Source organism: Nelumbo lutea, chromosome 2, assembly GCF_056320005.1.
Source record: "Nelumbo lutea isolate HS-2025 chromosome 2, American lotus-T2T, whole genome shotgun sequence".
Lineage (NCBI taxonomy): Eukaryota > Viridiplantae > Streptophyta > Magnoliopsida > Proteales > Nelumbonaceae > Nelumbo > Nelumbo lutea.
The window spans coordinates 27,012,432-27,030,874 of NC_142685.1; the positions used below are offsets into that span (position 1 = coordinate 27,012,432).

At 37.7% G+C, this 18,443-nt stretch overlaps 1 protein-coding gene and 1 pseudogene across 3 annotated transcripts; both read left to right on the forward strand.

Annotated features, from left to right (window-relative positions):
* Nucleotides 1-2,284: 2,284 nt before the first annotated feature.
* On the forward strand, nt 2,285-7,106 carry LOC148869401 (uncharacterized). 3 transcript variants are annotated; one of them, XM_088969125.1, is made up of 7 exons: nt 2,285-2,423; nt 2,567-2,698; nt 3,123-3,167; nt 4,862-5,117; nt 6,061-6,151; nt 6,642-6,708; nt 6,797-7,106. In XM_088969125.1, exons 2-7 carry the CDS (start codon nt 2,690-2,692, stop codon nt 6,848-6,850), a joined length of 522 nt encoding a protein of 173 aa, XP_088825251.1. In that variant the 5' UTR covers nt 2,285-2,423; nt 2,567-2,689; the 3' UTR covers nt 6,851-7,106. The 3 variants fall into 3 exon arrangements, with proteins under 3 accessions (XP_088825251.1, XP_088825254.1, XP_088825252.1); XM_088969128.1 differs by lacking the exon at nt 3,123-3,167; XM_088969126.1 differs by lacking the exon at nt 3,123-3,167 and having other exon boundaries at nt 4,867-5,117.
* Nucleotides 7,107-14,424: 7,318 nt separating this feature from the next.
* On the forward strand, nt 14,425-16,559 carry LOC148869402 (disease resistance protein RUN1-like; annotated as a pseudogene).
* The last annotated feature ends 1,884 nt before the right edge of the window (nt 16,560-18,443 follow it).

The following is an 18,443-nucleotide window of genomic DNA, read 5'->3' on the forward strand; positions in this document are numbered from 1 at the left end:
TGTATGATTGAGTTGTCATGGGTCCACTGAAGTTGTTAACTTGTTTATAAACATTCGTGATAACACTTTGGCCATCGCTGGGTTGAGTCAGGTCCGGGTCAGAGTAGATCCATTCCTGAACTCATAAAAAATGATAAATTGTTGAAACCTCCCCTAAAGTTTTTGGTTGTTGTTGAAATCTCCCTCAAAGTTTTGATAATTGCAATCACCTTCCCTGGACTTTGTGATGTAGTTGCAAGTAGACTCTTTGTGTTAAAATCCTCTAAAAGGAGGCGTGTGTGTCCATGCCCATGCAGTTACTTTTCACCAAAATGTTTATTTTTCAATTTTTTTTTTCATATGAATCACTAGCCCAAACCCTTCCAATCTCTTTCTCGAAATTGATTTATTTTTCAAATTTGCCCTTTATATCAAATTCTCAAAAGTAAAGTTGCAATTTTAAATTCTTTTTTTTTATTACTATTGCTTTTCTGTAGAAACCAATCTCAATGGTAATTGCATGGGTATTTTGGACATTTCCATGTCTCTTGTTAATGGATTCTAACAAAGGGGGTTTATTTGCAATCATGTTAGAAAGTTCAGGGGCTGATTGCAATGACCAAACTTTAGGGGAGGCTTCAGCAACGGTCAGAAACTTCATGAGAGGTTTCAGCAATTTACCACTTCAGGTGTCTCGCTAGAGCTGCCAATTGGGTTCTGGTTCTGTGGTTTGTGTCCCGATTAATAATTGGGTCTTGAACGTTTTCTTGCTGTTCTGAAATAATTAAGACCTGAATCAATTATATAGTTAATAATATATAAGGATATAGTTTTTCTTCTAATTTTTGTCATAATTTATATTTAAAAGGATAAATTTGATAAGCATTATATAGGATATTAAAAACACGTTTTATCAACATATAAATAGTCTATCATTTACTGTTATTTTTATCAAGCTTATATTATCTAAAGTAAAGATGCAACTATCCTGATTAATAATTGGTTTCTGGTTCTATTTTATAGAACCGATTAAAGAATCGGTTTGGGACTGGTTCACCCTGTCCTAAATCAGACCGGACCCATTGACAACTTTATATCCCGGCCCATCTCCTCAAACCTAGTTGACGCCAATAAGCAAACAGAAAGGAGTCAAACATAAACTGCCTACCCACAATAAATAAAATAAATAAAAATAAAATAAAAGGCAAAGAAGAAGACAGAAGAAAGAAAGCATAGGTGATATCACAGCTCCAAATAATGCTGCTATTTTGTAGAGAAATCATTGCCTCAAAGAAACCTAAACACGTAGGCCATGAAAATAAAAGTCTAATCTACCAAATCTACCTTCCTTCTTTTGTTTCAGCTCTTCTTGTCCTTATCAATATCTCTCTCTCTCTTTCTTTCTTTTTCTTTCTGATCTACCAAATCTACCACTTTCGTAATCCTTTCATCTCCTCTCCTACTCTCCATTACAATCAACCATGGAACCCCACTTGGAAAACATTAAAACAAATTGCATCCAACTAAATGGTCTGGGCCGTTCATTTGCTCACTAGTGCACACGGCCCATATCTCAATTAGTGATCCGCATAGTGCTGGACTCCTATCTCACCTTTGGCTCATCACCCAACTAACCTAGACCCACCACTTAATGGGGTCCATTTATGATATGGCTTGCATAAATATGCATCATCAATTTAATTATTATTATTATTATTATCAACTCACTCAATTAATATGGACCTTTTTCCCTTTAGTATCACTACCTAATTGGGTTTGTTAATCATGGTTAAAATAAATAGTGTGCAATTATATGGGCCTTGTTAATCCCTTCTTGGAGGGGCCGATTCATTACTTATAGGAGGTCCCAAATCCTTTGAACAGTGGACCCTGGTGAATTATTCTGGCCTCTAAATTAGTGGGCCCTATGGCCCACGGCCCACCTCCTTTCTTTGAAGTTTGAAGGCCATACTTACTTATCCCGATCAAAACCGGTTCTTCCTTATCCTGATTCAAAAATTGATCACTTGCAGCAAGGGCCCACAAACTCACCTCACATAAATCATCCTAATCATTCAACCAAGACCCAAGATCAGAGTATGTTGTGGCCCATCTTGTGGTTGTTGTTACGGCCCAAGAGAGAGAGAGAGAGAGACTCGTGGATGCATTGCCAAAGCCAAACGCGGACAAAACGAGTGAGTGGTACGGTAAAACACGTAGTTATTATTAAATTAAATTATTCTCGATTTTTATCTCTAATAATAATTTTTTAATATTTATTTTATTTTTTGTACTCCCGATAATTGGCAGGAGAAGAAGAAGATGCGAAAAGAGCCCTTTGGTTTGTATTAACCAGAGGGCGATCGATTACAGGAAACACAGAGAAAAAGACAGGAGGGAGTGGGGTGAGGGATAGGACGAAGACGGGTGATGGAGTTGCAGAAGTATGTTCTTCAGATTCTGGAACCCTAGTTGAATTTTAGTGTTTTTTTTATTATTATTTTTTTCTTTTAACGCTTTTATACACGCGCTCTCTGTTTATTTGTGAGACGAAGCTGGGATTTATCTGTATCCGTTCTTATCGCAGGGCTTGCAGGTCATTTGATCCTGGATTCGATGATTCGACACAAGGATCTGAGATTTGACTGCGGATTTCGGAATAAATGCTACTCTGTGGATCTATTACTTCCTGGATTGGTCAGATTTTTGCATGCATGGGGTAAGTAATTGATTTCCGTCGTAGATCTAGAAAAAAAAATTCCGGGTGTTTTTCTTCTTCTTTTGTTTTGACTTTTCTATGTCTAATTTTGTCCTTCGGTTATTCTTCTATGCTGCTGTAGCTTAGTTATGCTTGTCTTGTCTTAGAATCTCATTTTGCTTCTTTGTTAAGCAACCCTGGATGGTTTGTTAATAAAAACGTAAATCTTTGGGGGCTTTTTTTTTTTTTTTTATTGTTGTTAGTATTATTTGATTTGCATTCCTTTCTTGACGCTTGAGAAAATTATACCTTGCTTTTGCGGCCAAAATGGATTTTATGTTGGAATTTTAGCTTCTGTAATCGGTTGCAAATGGGGAAGATTTGTGCTTGTAAAGGGTCGTGTAACTGGTTTTTTATTTTGATTTACTTGCGCTCTCTGAAACAGAATCTTACGGAGAAGTTAAAGGGAAAATTTGGGGCTTTGTTCAGTGTAAGACAGTAAACTGGATTTCCTTGTTTGTGTTTCTCTTGTAGTTTCGTTTTTTTTTCTTCCTCATTTTCTAAGAAATAACCTTGGAATAGTCTACATGTTGGCAGTTGAATATTCTTCTGTAAATTTGTATTATTGTATATCTTTTGTTTTGGATTTTGTGATAATAATAGTCTTCATGATCATGTACTCATTTCTAAATAAATGTAAAAGCGTCAAAGTTAGTGGTAGAAGCGAAGTTGATGTGATAAATAAGTGACAAATCCAGAAAACAATACGTTTGTAACTTTATGCATCCTAAGCAAGCTTGGAGTAGCTCCAACATTTTATAAAAGATATAGTTCACTGGTGATAAAAAAAAAAAAAGATATAGTTGACTGGGATAGTTTGGGATGTGCAAGGGAGATGATGGACAGCACTAAATTAGGGGTTTGTGCTTTCAAGTTGAAGGTTCTAACATGGGAAGGGAAGATAGAGAGGATGTTGGCCAAGTCAGGGAAAATCCATTTGAAGGTACATTGTTTTATGAAGGAAGAACTGTGTTGCCGAATGCTAATCGTGGGTCAGTGCTTGCATTGTAGTGATTTTGATAGTAAGGATGGAATCCATTTTCAAAAAAGAAAGGATTTTTTGGCATACAACATTCAAGATTAAGTTTATGGTCATGGTTTTAACACAATTATCTGTCTTGATACCTTCATGTTCATCTGTTCTATTTATTATCTTTTCAGTATGCATACTTCATGGTAAATATTATAGGAAAGGGAGAAGACAACTGCTTTATGACATTTATTGTACCAGATTTTTGCAGTAATTTGGGTATTGGGTTGACAAGTATACATGTATTTTATACTTACCTGCTCGAGATTGTATCCTGTGAATACAAATGATGCACGCATGGGAGTTCTTTGTGTTTCTTTACCACATGAGTGGAATGTTCTTTTTCTATTGATTTTTTATGGGTAAATGACAAATAGCCTACATGTATCAATTTCCCTTCACAAACTCATTTGTCAACCACCACTTGAATCAAATTACTGAAATTTTGTTTTTTCTAATATTATTTTGGAACTGATTCGCTTCTTCATCCTGCTTTATCACATTGCCTGTTTTGGGTAAAATTGTATCAGCTTTGTTTACACAGAGTGTTCTGACTAATTGTTGTAACCACTTAAATACTAGTTTGACCAAAACCCATAGGTGATTTTGTATGTTTCATCATGTAGTATTTTAGGCTTTCTAATTGTTGGAAATTTCATTTGTTTCAAAAACATCCCGATTGATGCACGTTACTGATACTGTTGCCAGTGCTTTGTAACCTATAGCTTCAACCATGACTTGTTATGTATCTGTTTACACTAATTTTCGCTTCTTTGTTTGGCTTGAAATGATTTTTTTTTATCAATTGGCTTGAAAAGGTGTTTCTAGAATGAGAGCAGATTAGAACATATATCATGAAATATACTTTCAATTTGATTGAAAGAATTGATCAATTGTTGCAAATACAAATTTTGGCAACATGACAAAATTTCCTGATATTTCCTGAACACAACATTGCCATGTTTACTTTCAACTTGGAAATAATGATATTATCTCTTTTGCTTTCATATTGTTTTTTATTGGTCTGAATGCAAAGTATTGCCATTCGGTGTCCGGTACTAATCATTTATGTGGTTAAACCTGATTTGTAACAGAGCAGAGGTTGTCTTGGATGCTGTACTAAGCCCACACCGATCATCGCTGTGGACGAGCCATCAAAGGGACTGAGAATCCGAGGTCGTACAGTGAAGAAACCTAGCATATCTGAGGATTTTTGGAGCACCAGCACATGTGAGATGGACAACAGTGCAGTTCAATCTCAGAGAAGCATTTCTTCAATTAGCACCTCGTATCAAGTAGATCCCCACGGAGTTGGCAGTACCAGCAACCCTACTGAGTTTGTTAATCATGGCAAGTTTAATTCTTGTCCCTCTTGCATACGTTATTTAAAAGAACTGATGTTTGGATATACAACAATGTGATCCAAGTGCCCAACATGCTGCATGCAATCTGTGACCCGCTATTTGATATCATAAAAGTCAGCGTGACTAGATAGATCTGACTATCCAATATTCTTATTCATTTAACACCTTGGCCAGTTTTGTCAAATGCTTAGTGAAAGCCCATCTGCTGAATTGTTTGGATCATCTAATTAGCTAGACCTTTGACCTACTAGATCCCTGTTGTTGGCTGTTCAAACCAGTGTTTTAAGACAGGCTGGACACAAAACCGGAATGCTTTCTGGGTCATGGGTCAAACAGTTTCACTGCAAGTCGCATAAAAAACATATATAATATATTTTGTAAATAAAAATAGACTTGTAAGCGGTGGCTAGATGATTAAAGCGTTGTTTTTTGATATAAATGACTAGGTCTCAAATATTTTAGCTTGCAATTTTTCAGAATATATACATTTAATTAAAAGAGGCAAAAGTAAGCACAAAAGACAAGATGGGTTGATGATTTAAGGCTAATAAATGTAATTAAGAGAACCCAAGTCCAAATCTCTCTAACACCATTTTGAAATTGGTAATCATTTAGTGTCACAGGTGGCTCGTGAAAACTGGTTGGGTCATTGAAACCTAGCCGGTTATTAACAGTTTTGCTGGTTTTTCATCACTTCTATTGGTTTTTCAGAAAAAGGAAAACCAAGGTTTTTAAAAATCAGAATGTCTTCTGTTTTCCTGGTTGACTGGTTCAACTGTCCGGTCCGCTCCAAGTCTTAAAACACTGGCTCAAACAAATGGTTCTCATAGTATTATTGTTGGATGTGGTGATTCTTTAAAATCCTCTTTCATTTTCTTGTTTTCCATGCCTTCCAACTAACGAAACTGGCTTCCATATGTCTTTTCCAGGTCTTCTTCTCTGGAATCAAACTAGGCAGCAATGGGTTGGAAATAGAAGGTCTGAGAATCGGACACAACAGGTCCAAGAACCCAGGTTAAGGTGTGAATCTTACCCTTTACTATATTTGTTCAGGCGCATAAAGTTTGATCCTTCTCGCATAGGTCATTTTGCTTATTATTCGTGTAAGCAGCAGCAGAAGCCTCTAACCTACCTCCCCCATAACTGATCAACCAATCTTTTAACACATTTCAACTAGAACTGAGAATCCTTCTAATTTTCTTAGTTTTCATCCAAATCTTTCTCATCTATGATATACCTAATTGATTGAGGTAGATCATGGTCATGGATAACAAACTGAAAGCCTTTTGTACATCCTATCTGATTATCCTGTTCGTCCTGTTTTCACCATTTGAGGTGGTGAGATCAATTAATTTATGTAGTGTAATTTGGGCTGTGAATTTTTCTTACAGGAAGATTTTAATTAATTGTATTTCCTTCTTAATTAATACTTGATTATTCACAATTTTGCTTTGATGCTTATTTTCAACACGTGCCGTCCCTTTGTGGTAAACCCATTGTGGCTTTGCAGTTGGAATGCGACATATGACAGTTTACTTGGAACCAACAAGCCATTCCCCCAGCCTATACCACTCTCTGTAAGTCTGCTATTGGCCATGGAAAATCCATCCACTCTTACAATGTCTTGTTTTTTAACTGATTAATTATTGTTCTCCAAATTGGCAGGAAATGGTAGATTTTCTTGTGGATGTCTGGGAGCAGGAGGGGATGTATGATTGATCAAAAGAAATCCTGTAAAATATGCAATGGGTTTCTGGAGATCAGGACACCACTGCCACCATTGTAATTTTTAAAATGCTTTGGTATAGGGAGGGGATTGAGCACTGTCATGTCTTTCTACCCAAAAAAAGTCAGTCATGTCAACTGTAATATTATTCTAATGCTGTTCCCTACCAAATATCCAATCTTTTCTCTTCTTTCGGTTTTTAGAACATGCTTATCCATCGAATTCAATCTATATAGAAATTGCAGCCCACAGGTTTTTAGCCCGATGTCTATAAATGAGTTATTGATCTCTCCAAGGCTGAACCCCTTCTTGCTGCATAAAATTCTTGATGGTTTATCTTGTAGTTTTGGTAGAAGATGGTTCTCTTGTGAGATCTTCCCGTTTAACTTTTTCTTTCGAGTGATTGGTTGTTAGCTCCAAAATTTCCTTCCCCGTGATGCATTAGGGGTGTCGATGGACCGGGTTTGGGTTGGGTTCCGTCCAATCAATTTGAATGGGTTGAACGGTCCAATAAGACATTGAATGGACCAGTCCAGGTTTTATGGCCCGAAGTATTTATTGGATTGGATTGGTCCCGGTCCATCTGTAATGGACTTATATTGGACTAGGTTGGATAGAACCAATATCCGGTCCATTGACAGAGGTTTGGTTGGACCCAATCTAAATTAAAACCAATTTGAACAGATTGGAAGATCCAGACAGATGTTCTAAAACAGTCTGATAGCTCAGACTGGCAAGTATCGGTTCTGTTTCAGCCCGAGACTTCTTCTAAGGCAAAACTGTTGAAACAGCGGCTGGACTGTATAGTGGCCACGGCCATGACTTGCAGCGTTGAGCCGGGGACCATCACTTGAGTTTTTTCAGTTTATCACTCTCCGTTTCTCATGTTTGATTCAAGGCTTTTTGTTTCTCCCTTAAAGACTATAGAGTGGTACCGGCGGCCACCACACCGCTTGCCGCAACGACCATGACTTGCAGTGAACCACCAGGTGACATTTTAGTTTTTGTTTTGTTTTGTTTTTTTTTTTTTTTCTTTTTTCAAATAGTGTGAAGATAGATGATCCCACCCCTTTTCCCAGTTCATCTAAAAACCTTATGATTTCTAGTTTTTTCTTTACTTTTCTTTTCTTTTCTTTTGAAGTATAATTCCTGAGTTCTAGATAGATTCAAGTAACCAAATTAAATGTGTAGTTGTGACCCAAATATTATATGCGGCTGTATGAATCGTAAAACGAAGCATGAGAATGCATGAAGGAAACTGGGCTTTAGTTTGTTCCTACATCACCCGACCATCTGGTGTCCTGGTGGTTTGAAAACTTTCTTTGTCAAATGTCTGGATTTCTGGATTTAAAGTTTAACAATCCCTAACAAATTGATCTCTGCAACAGAGTACCTCTTGCAGCGGCGACCAAAACCGGCTAGCACCACTTGCAGCGGCAATTGGAAGTTTGGAACCATTGAACAGGAATGTTTTCTTTCTTTGGGAACATTGCAAGGTTCAAAGTATCAACACGTATTGGCCGACCCGTATCGACCAATACGTATCATGCCGATGGCTTCCTGATATGCCCCTCCAGAGGTTGTATCAGGTCAGACCATGGTTCAGAGGATAGTCAGGACTTAAACTGACCCCTCTGAACCGGTTTTGAAAAAAAAAATAAATAAAACATAAAAAAAGCACTGTTACATGCGAATATGCCCTACCAATACTTATCGGCCTGTATCGATACTTTGAATCTTCCGAAACAGATCATAGGGTTTTGGTCTCATTGTAACTTATCAATTATATATATATATATATATATATATATTTTTTTTTTTAATTATTTATAAAATTATATATTTATTATTATATTTAACTTTTTTTTATGTCATGGGTCAAATCATTCAACCCAGATGGTTTAACCAATGACCTGAAAACCGGAGGCCAAAACGGTTCTCTTTCTGGATCAGTTTTTCAAGCTTTGATCCAAATATTGGTCCACTGACAGTCCTATCCCCAGGCTGCCTTCTTATCTTCGTTTGGCCTTTTGCCAAGAGCCAAGAATACGCAATTCTAGTGCTCAACAAACTACATGCATTTAGAAATATTAACCATTTTTACATTGTCCAGTCATTGAGCAATCTCATTTTATTGGTGGAGAAAGCCCCTCAACAATCAATTGGGCCGTGGTTGCCATTTGGTTATATCATGGCATAGTAATTGAATTTCGGCCTAATTTCAAAATATCAATACAATACATTCGATACAAAATGTATTATATCATCAATATATGAAGGCATGAACATGTGGCATGGGTGGCATGGCATGAATCCGTTGAGAACCTATGGCAGCAATAATAACTGTCGTTAAAAGTTTCTAATCATCAATGTTGGCATAGGTAAATGAATTACTAGACCATGTTTGGTTCATTGCCCGTAGCCTCATTCTTTTAATTCTTTCTGATTCTATATTTAGACCATGTTTGATTCGTTGCCTGTAGTTTCATTTTTTTTTAATTCGTGCCGATTCTGTAAAAGAATGGGCAAGAATAAATGAGATACAGGTGTTTGGATATTCATTTCTTGCCACAGAACCCTCTCGACTTTCAGTGAACCCTCGCTCTCTGTACAAGGTAATCACTCACTCCCTCTCTCTCTCTAGAAGGTAAACCCTCGTCCCTCTCTCTCTCTGCACGAGGTAAACTATTGAGCTTCATCGTATATTTTCATGTATATATTTTATGATGTAATCTTTGTGCTAGTTTAGGATAGTTGTCAAATTGGTTTTAGTTATCATAATTTTAGGAGTCAGTAATTTGTTTCTTAGTTGTTAGCCGATATCCTTGTGAGGGAACTTTGTATATATGTAGCTTGTAATCGTTGGCTGAAAGGACACAAAAGCTTTCTCCATTATCTTTCTCTTTCACCTAAAATTTCTCATGGTATCAGAGTCGTTTTCAAGCTCTGGTTGATTGATAATGGCGAATGAAAAAGAGAAGAAGAATGAAGGTGAGGGCGGAAGCAAGAAGGTAGTCTCACCATACTACTTGACTGTCAATGACAACCCGGATAATATAATTACCCAAGTTCAATTGAAAGGAGACAATTATGAAGAATGGGCTCGAGCAATGCGGATGGCACTCCGAGCTAAGAAGAAGATTGGATTTATCGATGGGACTATATCTCAGCCCACTGATGATTCACCAGAATTGGAAGACTGGTGGACTGTAAACTCGATGTTGGTTTCGTGGATTTTCAACATGATAGAGCCAAGCCTGCGTTCTACAATCACGTATATGGAGGTTGTGAAAGACTTGTGGGACGACATCAAAGAGCATTTTTCAGTGGGCAATGGGCCAAGAATTCAGCAACTCAAAGCAAATCTCACGAACAGCAAACATGTTGATCTCCCAATCGTGACTTATTATGGCAAATTGAAACAAATATGGGAAGAGCTTGCTAATTACGAGAAAATCTCGACATGCGTTTGCGAAGTTGGAGAAGAGACGAGAAGAAGAAAGAGTCCATCAATTTTTGATGGGCTTGGACGACGCAGTGTATGGAACAGTGCGTTCCAATATTCTGGGCACCGATCCACTGCCGAGCTTGAAGAAAGCCTATGCCATGGTGATACAAGAGAAGCGCTTGAGAACCATGACCGCGGAAAAGAAGAAAAAAAGGGAGGCGATGAGCTTTGTTGTGCAGGTGCAAGTTGGAGCAAAAAGAACGGGATATGACACAAAAGAAAAATCTAGAGTGTGCACGAACTGCGGACAAATAGGGCATGAAGTTGAGAGTTGTTTTCAACTCATCGGCTACCCAGACTAGTGGGGAGACCGACCGAGATCTACTGGAAATGGGAAAGTACGAGGCCGAGGAGTACAAGGCAAAACTGGTCGTGGACGTGGAGGCGTACAAAGAGCAAATGATGCATAGGCGGTAGGGCAAACTTCTGAACCATTCCACGCGACAGAGGGAGATCGTGCAGCATTCAGTAGGTTGACTAATGAACAGTGGACCACATTTCTTAATCTCTTGAAATCTTGCAAACCCAACACAAATGGAAGTTGACAGGTATGAATTGGATAATTGATACAGGAGCATCACACCATATGACCGACAACTTGAGCCACTTGCATGATATCAAGACTGTGACTGGTTGTCCGGTTGGATTGCCCGATGGAAAGCATGCCGTGGAAATAAAGAAAGGGACAATCATTTTAAATAAACACACGAAGCTTACTAATGTGTTTTATGTTCCTCGTTTGAATTGTAACCTGATATCTATGTCGCAATTGTTTGAGGAGTCAAATTGTAATATCCAATTCACTAATAAGTTTTGTGTTGTACAGGACCGCACTTCGAGGATGGTATGGTGCGGGTGAACTACGCGAAGGGCTTTACTACTTCAAGGGCGCGGGCTCAAGCAAGGTTCACAAGGCAAAGGTTGAAGCTTCATATGAGTTATGGGACAAGAGAATGGGTCATCTCTCCAAGAAAGTAATTAAATTTCTTTCTGATTTGAACATTAGATGTGGGAGTGGAAATAAGATTTGTGATGTTTGTTCAAGAGCCAAACAGATAAGAGGTGCGTTTGATTCTAGTGAAAATAATGCTAAAGAAATTTTCGACTTGATTCATTGTGATTTATGGGGTCCTTACTCTGTACGTGCGTCTTGTGGTGCCACATATTTTTTGACTATTGTTGATGACTTCTCAAGAACCGTTTGTATTTTCTTACTTAATGACAAAAGTGAAGTGGGCAAAACTTTACGTAATTTCTTCACTATGGTTGAATGCCAATATGATAAATTGATAAAGATAGTTAGAAGTGACAATGGTACTGAGTTTACATGCTTGAAAGAATATTTTTCTAAGCAAGGTATAATACAACAGAACTCATGTGTTGGAACACTGCAGCAGAATGAACGTGTTGAGAGAAAACATAGACATATACTGAATGTTGCCAGAGCTCTTCGATTTCAGGCTAATCTCCCTATTGAGTTTTGGGGAGAATGTGTTATGACAGCTGGATATCTGATCAATGGGACCCCCTCCACTCTTCTTTTGGGAAAATCATCGTATGAGATGTTGTACGGGCAGAAACCAAGCTACAAACATATACGAACATTTGGGTGTTTGTGTTATGCACGAAACCTAAATTGTACCAGGGATAAGTTTGCTAGTAGAGCCAGACGTTGTGTCTTTGTGGGATATCCATTTGGCAAGAAGGGGTGGAGAGTTTATGACTTGGAGAATAATGAATACTTTGTTCTAGGGATGTGGTGTTTTCAGAAACTAAGTTTCCGTATGCTATTGATGATGAAAAAGCCGAACACAATGATAGTCATCTTGATTATACCCAGGTGGAGAATGAAGTGTGTGACGTGGAAGAATGTGAAAGTAAAAGAGGAAGGGGTGATAGTACTTGTGAGGCCATGGATATAAGACCAGCAGAGCTAGGTTGTAGCAATGGGGGATAGTTGTGGAAATGATGAGCATGATGAAGTGGAGCATGATGTAAGGGGGGGGGGTTCTATGATAGAAACGAATACAGGGAGTGAGCAACTTGGACGAGGTCATAGAGTGAAGCAACCTTCCACTCGTCTCAAGGATTATGTTATACACACAACATGGTGTTCCAACCAAAGTCTAAGCCCTTCTACTAGTTCATCTCGCCAATCTCACTCCTCAGTTACTCCCTGCCCCATAACACATTATGTGAATTGTGATAAATTTTCTTTGCGACATCGCTCTTTCTTACCAGTTGTCACAGCTATTCATGAGCCACAGTATTATTCAGAGGTTGTCAAGGACCCTCGTTGGAGAGAAGCAATGAAAAAGGAAATTGAAGCATTAGCAAATAATAGAACCTAGACAGTGGAGGACTTGCCACCAGGGAAAAAGACTCTCGGAAGTAAATAGGTCTACAAGATAAAATACAACTCAAATGGCACAATAGAGCGGTACAAGGTGTGTTTGGTGATATTTGGAAACAAACAGGTTGAAGAGACATACTATAATGAAACGTTTGCACATGTGGCAAAGATGGTTACAGGTTGTGCATTCGTTGCAGTTGTTGCAACTAAAAATTGGGAATTGCATAAGATGGATGTACAAAACGCATTTCTTCATGGAGATCTACAAAAAGAAGTCTATATGAAGATGCCTCCTGGATTTGCTTCGAGATTGCCTGGAAAGGTGTGCAAGTTGCAAACGTCGCTCTATGGATTGAATCAGGTCCCTCGTTGCTGGTTTGCTAAACTGACGATAGCTTTGAAACAGTATGGTTTTACCCAGTCGCAATCTGATTACTCTTTGTTTATGCTTCGACGTAGATAGGTACAGTTAAATATTTTGGTTTACGTGGACGATCTTGTCATCTCTGAAAATAATGGCGATGCCATTTGGAAATTCAAGAAGTATCTGAGTCAATGCTTCTACATGAAGGACTTGGGAGTTTTGAAATATTTTTTAGGAGTGGAGGTCACAAGAAATCATGAAGGTATTTTTCTTTGTCAACGGAAATATGCTTTGGATATCATATCAGAAACTGAATTGTTAGGAGCTAAGCCAGCTGGTCTTCCCTTAGAACAAAATCATAAATTAGCACTGGTAGATGGTCCTTTCACGATAAAACCAGAGAGTTATAGGAGGCTAGTGGGTCATTTGATTTACTTGACCATTACCCGTTCTGAGTTGTCCTATTGTGTGCATGTGCTCACTCAATTTATGCTGACCCCCCGTGAAGAACATTGGGAGGCGGCTTTACGTGTGGTGCGATATTTGAAAGGTAACCCGGGACAGGGACTTTTCCTTCTAGCTGATAGTGATTTTTGATTGTATGCTTACTGTGATTCTGACTGGGCCAGTTGTCCATTGACATGATGTTCTCTCACCGGATATTTTGTTTTATTGGGATAAGCACCAATCTCGTGGAAGACGAAGAAGCAACATACAGTGTCCAGATCATCGACTGAGGCGGAATACAGGTCTATGGCAACAACTGCATGTGAATTGAAATGGTTGAAAGGGTTCTTGTACTCATTGGGAGTTGGTCATCTTGATCCTATGAGATTATACTGTGATAGTCAAGCAGCTTTGCATATTGCTGCGAATCCGGTCTTCCATGAGAGAACTAGACACATTGAAGTGGATTGTCACTTTATTCGCGATGAGATTCGGAATGGGAATATACAGCCCTCCTATGTCTGGACCTCCGAGCAGCTTGCTGATATATTTACAAAGGCGTTGGGCAAGCAACAATTCAAACATCTTCTTCGCAAGTTGGGCATTTCCCATTTGCATGCACCAACTTGAGGGGGGGGGGGTATTGAGCTTCATCGTATATTTTCACGTATATATTTTAGGATGTAATCTTTGTGCTAGTTTAGGATAGTTGTCAAATTGGTTTTAGTTACCATAATTTTAGGAGTCGGTGATTTGTTTCCTAGTTGTTAGCCGATATCCTTGCGAGGGAACTTTGTATATATGTAGCTTACAATCATTGGCTGAAAGGACACAGAAGCTTTCTCCATTATCTTTCTCTTTCACCTAAACTTTCTCATAAACCCTCGTCCATCGGATGATGGACCAGACGGTTCTACCTGTTTTCTATGATGTAGATCCATCGGATGTTCGAAAACAAAGTGGAGGCAAGCTCTTACAGACGCAGCCAATTTGTCAGGGTGGGATCTCTGAGATGTTGCTAATAGGTAATCTTTCTAAAACATGTTTATTTGCTACTTAATATCAATACGACATCATCAATTTTTGAGAATTGAGTAGTCACATGTTCTCATCTCATCATAATGAATAAAGAAAGAAAAAAAATGTTATTAGAGTTTCATTTGCTTGCAGTTCATTTGCACTGTATAAAACTGCAAATGGGCTGAGTACAAATTGAGTGGAATAAAATTGGAAATAAAACATTTAAATGAGAAAAAAAATCAAGAAGAATGCTTGTTTTTTCTCTTTTTTGTTTTTTGGAGAAGTAAGTTGGGAAGCAAAATGATGCGGTCTGCACTTTATATGAGAGATAATGAAGGTAGAGGAAAGTGGATCAAATTTTGCATCTTCCAATGAGTGCAAATAAGTCAATAATCCAAGCAAATCATAGTTATAAACAAATACATGCAAATCAGAACCATTGATATTTGATTTGGATTCGCTCTGCAAGCAAACATGGTTGAAGTTTTCTATTATTTGTTAGATATCCAAAAGAAAATGAAAATTGATACCAGTTTTTTAATGAATAAAACTGATAAACAATTGAGGTAGAAGAACATTCTATATTGAAATAAGATCTAATATCGTAATCATATTCTTTTCTTTTCTATTTTGCTTTCAATCCATTATTAATTATTGATATGGACATTAGCATTTGGCTACAAATAACCAAAATAAATGCCTCAATAGATTTTGTTTCTTGGGTCTTTGGCTTCATTCAAATCCATATATTTTTATCCTGCTTGTGTATTTTCCATCACATTTGGCAAGCGTGAGGCAAAGTTCATTCAAAGAATTGTTGACGAAGTATCTACTAAATTGAATAAAACGATGTTGGATGTTGCTATCTACCCAGTTGGAATAGATTTATGCGTAGATCACATATATTCATTGTTAAGTGTTGGATCTAATGATGTTCGTATTATAGGGATCTAGGGCATGGGTGGAATAGGCAAGATAGCCATTGCCAAAGCTGTTTATAACTTGATCTTTCACAAAATTGAAGGTAGTAGCTTTCTTGAAAATGTCAATGAAGTTTCACAACAACGTAATGGTCTAGTTCAGTTACAAGGCCAACTTCTTTTAGATATCCTAATGAGAAGTGGCTTTAAGATTAGTAATATTGCTCGTGGAATAAATTTGATTAAAGAAAGACTTTGCTATAGAATGGTTCTTTTGATTCTAGATGATGTGGATGAAATGGACCAATTAAAAGCATTAGCTAGAGAACACAATTGGTTTGGTCCTGGAAGTAGAATCATCATAACAACCGGAGATGATCATTTGTTGGATGTGCTTCAAGTGGACAAGAAATATAAGGTTAAAAAGTTAAATCATGATGAATCTCTTGAGCTCTTTAGTTGGGATGTCTTTAAATCAAATCATCCTATAGAAGGTTATGTAGAGCTCTCAAACCGTGTGATGCATTACATTAGAGGACTTCCTTTAGCTCTTGAGGTTTCGGGTTCTTCTCTTGTTGACAAAAGAATATCTGAATGGGAAACCGTGTTAGAGAAATTTGAAAATATTCCACCTGATAAGTTCAGAAAAAACTTGGAATAAGTTTTTATTTGCTAGACGATAAAAACAGAAATATATTCCTTGATATTGCATGCTTCTTTGTTGGAAAGAACAAGGATAATGTAACTGGAATACTGGATAGTTGTGGTTTCTTTCTAGAAATTGGAATAAGTGTTAGTAAGCCTCTTCTAAAAATCAATATGAGAAGTGAGTTGATGATGCATAATCTAATACGAGACATGGGAAGGGAAATTGTTCGAGAAGAATCTCCAGAGGAGCCTGGGAAATGTAGCAGATTGTGGTGTCATGTGGATGCTCATTATGTATTATCGAAACACAAGGTAAGAGCTAAAACACTATTTTTTTTTTTTTTTTGTTTCTGTATGAAGTTTATTGGTAAATTATAAACATGGAAACTATTAGTTGGTTTATGTTATTTAGTTGAAGCTAGAAAGACATGCATATGCATAGATAAACCCTTATAATAGTATAAAACATTTCAATTTCTAGCTTCCAATCTTACACAGCCCACCATGTATATATATGAAGTACAATTGCCACCCACCCAGGGAAAGGGTGTTGAACCTCAAAGTATCTTGGTATTACAACTTTGCCCAAAATAGTTCCTCCTTAGTAATCCCTTGCTTTGCTAGAGTATTGGCCAGTCCATTTTCTGATCTTCTAGTCCATCTATAGTATACCCAACCTTCCTTTTTTTTTATCAGCAACACAAAAACAGAAATTGATTAAAATGAAAAAAAAAACAAAGTACAAACAGGAGTTGTGAGAAAAGAGCAACCCCATTATGGAGTTAATCCCCCAAGAAATTACAAATGTGCCCAACACATCTATTGTATTTGAACCCCTTGCTTAGATAAATTATCTGCCAAACTATTAGCATACCTCAATCTCCGTTGTTAGGCACTTGATTTCCCTTACAGTCTATCTATGGGTCGAGATTCCCAAGCTATTTGCTTGCACCCACCCTATTACCAACTTGGAATCCCCCTCCACCTCAATTTGTTGGAGATCCATCTGTTTAGCCAATCTCAAATATTGGAGTAGGGCTATCACTTCATATTTTAGTGAATCACCCACCTCAATTGATCATAAATATAAAACTGGCATTCTTCTGTAAAAGCAGACTTGCAAACTACCATAGACCCAGGAAAGTGTATCTGGTCTTGTCTGGTTTAATAATTAACCCAGGAAAGCATGTATTACAAGATTCCACAAACATTTTATTAAGGAAAATATAAATAGTTTATTCTTAGATCTAGGGGGGCCTATGACCGACATTTGTCAGACCTCATTTTTCTCTCTTTGTCTCTCTCTTTTGGAGGCTCTTTCTCAGACCTTCCTCCTATTCCAGGTCTCAGATAATTGGCTAGCAAAAGAGCTACGATGGTCTAATCCCTCACCAGAGGGTACATAGTGTAGCCCCTTCGGGGGTTTGGCCATTTCTTTTCTTCTCCAGCCCATTTCTCCTTAGACTTTTGGAGTCAACCACCATGGCCATATCCACGGAACTTATACATTCTCCTTCTCTTAACACACCTCCAACATTGGATGAACCTAGGTTACCTACATCAATTTCACCCTTTGCTATAGTGAAGGGATCCCACTTTCTTCAATAGTAGGCTTTGAGGACAATGAACCTGCTATTGCACTCCAACCTTTGATATATCATCAACTGAAAGATCCTTAAATAACTCAAGCATTTTCAACCAATGTACAACCTTGATGGTCATGTAGTCAAATAACTCCCTCTTTGTAACTCCCCAAATCAATCTCTCTATCTATGGTCAAGCATTTTAGAAGCTATCTATGGTCAAGCATTTGACCATAAGGTATTTGACCATAGATAGATAGACCATAAGATATTTGACCATAATTCCTCTTTCTTTTCAAATCGACCATAAGATAGCTTCTTTTGTAACTCCCCACATTATTCTTCCCTCTTCTTCAATTGTCTAAAGAAGCTTGCTTCTAAAAGGCCTACCACATCCAGGGGAGGTGTCTACCTGCATGCAAAGAAAGAAGAGAACTAATCCTAATATAAGACAAAAAAGTATAGGAGGTTAGTAGGTGAGTTTTTGTTTCTCCCCAACCCAAGTAAAGGCTATAAATATGAGTTGAGATGCGCCAATTTGGACTTATTCTTTGAAGCAGATCCATAATGTTGATTTTATTGGCTATCTAATGAAAACCACTACAAATTATTATACAAGAAAATAAGGCTTGAAAACATAAAGCTAGAAATAAGGGCAAATTTACCCATGTCTTGATAGGCAAACCTTTATAGATTCTATACCAAGAATATTGCAACTTGAATGAGACCAAATCAGACCTGGC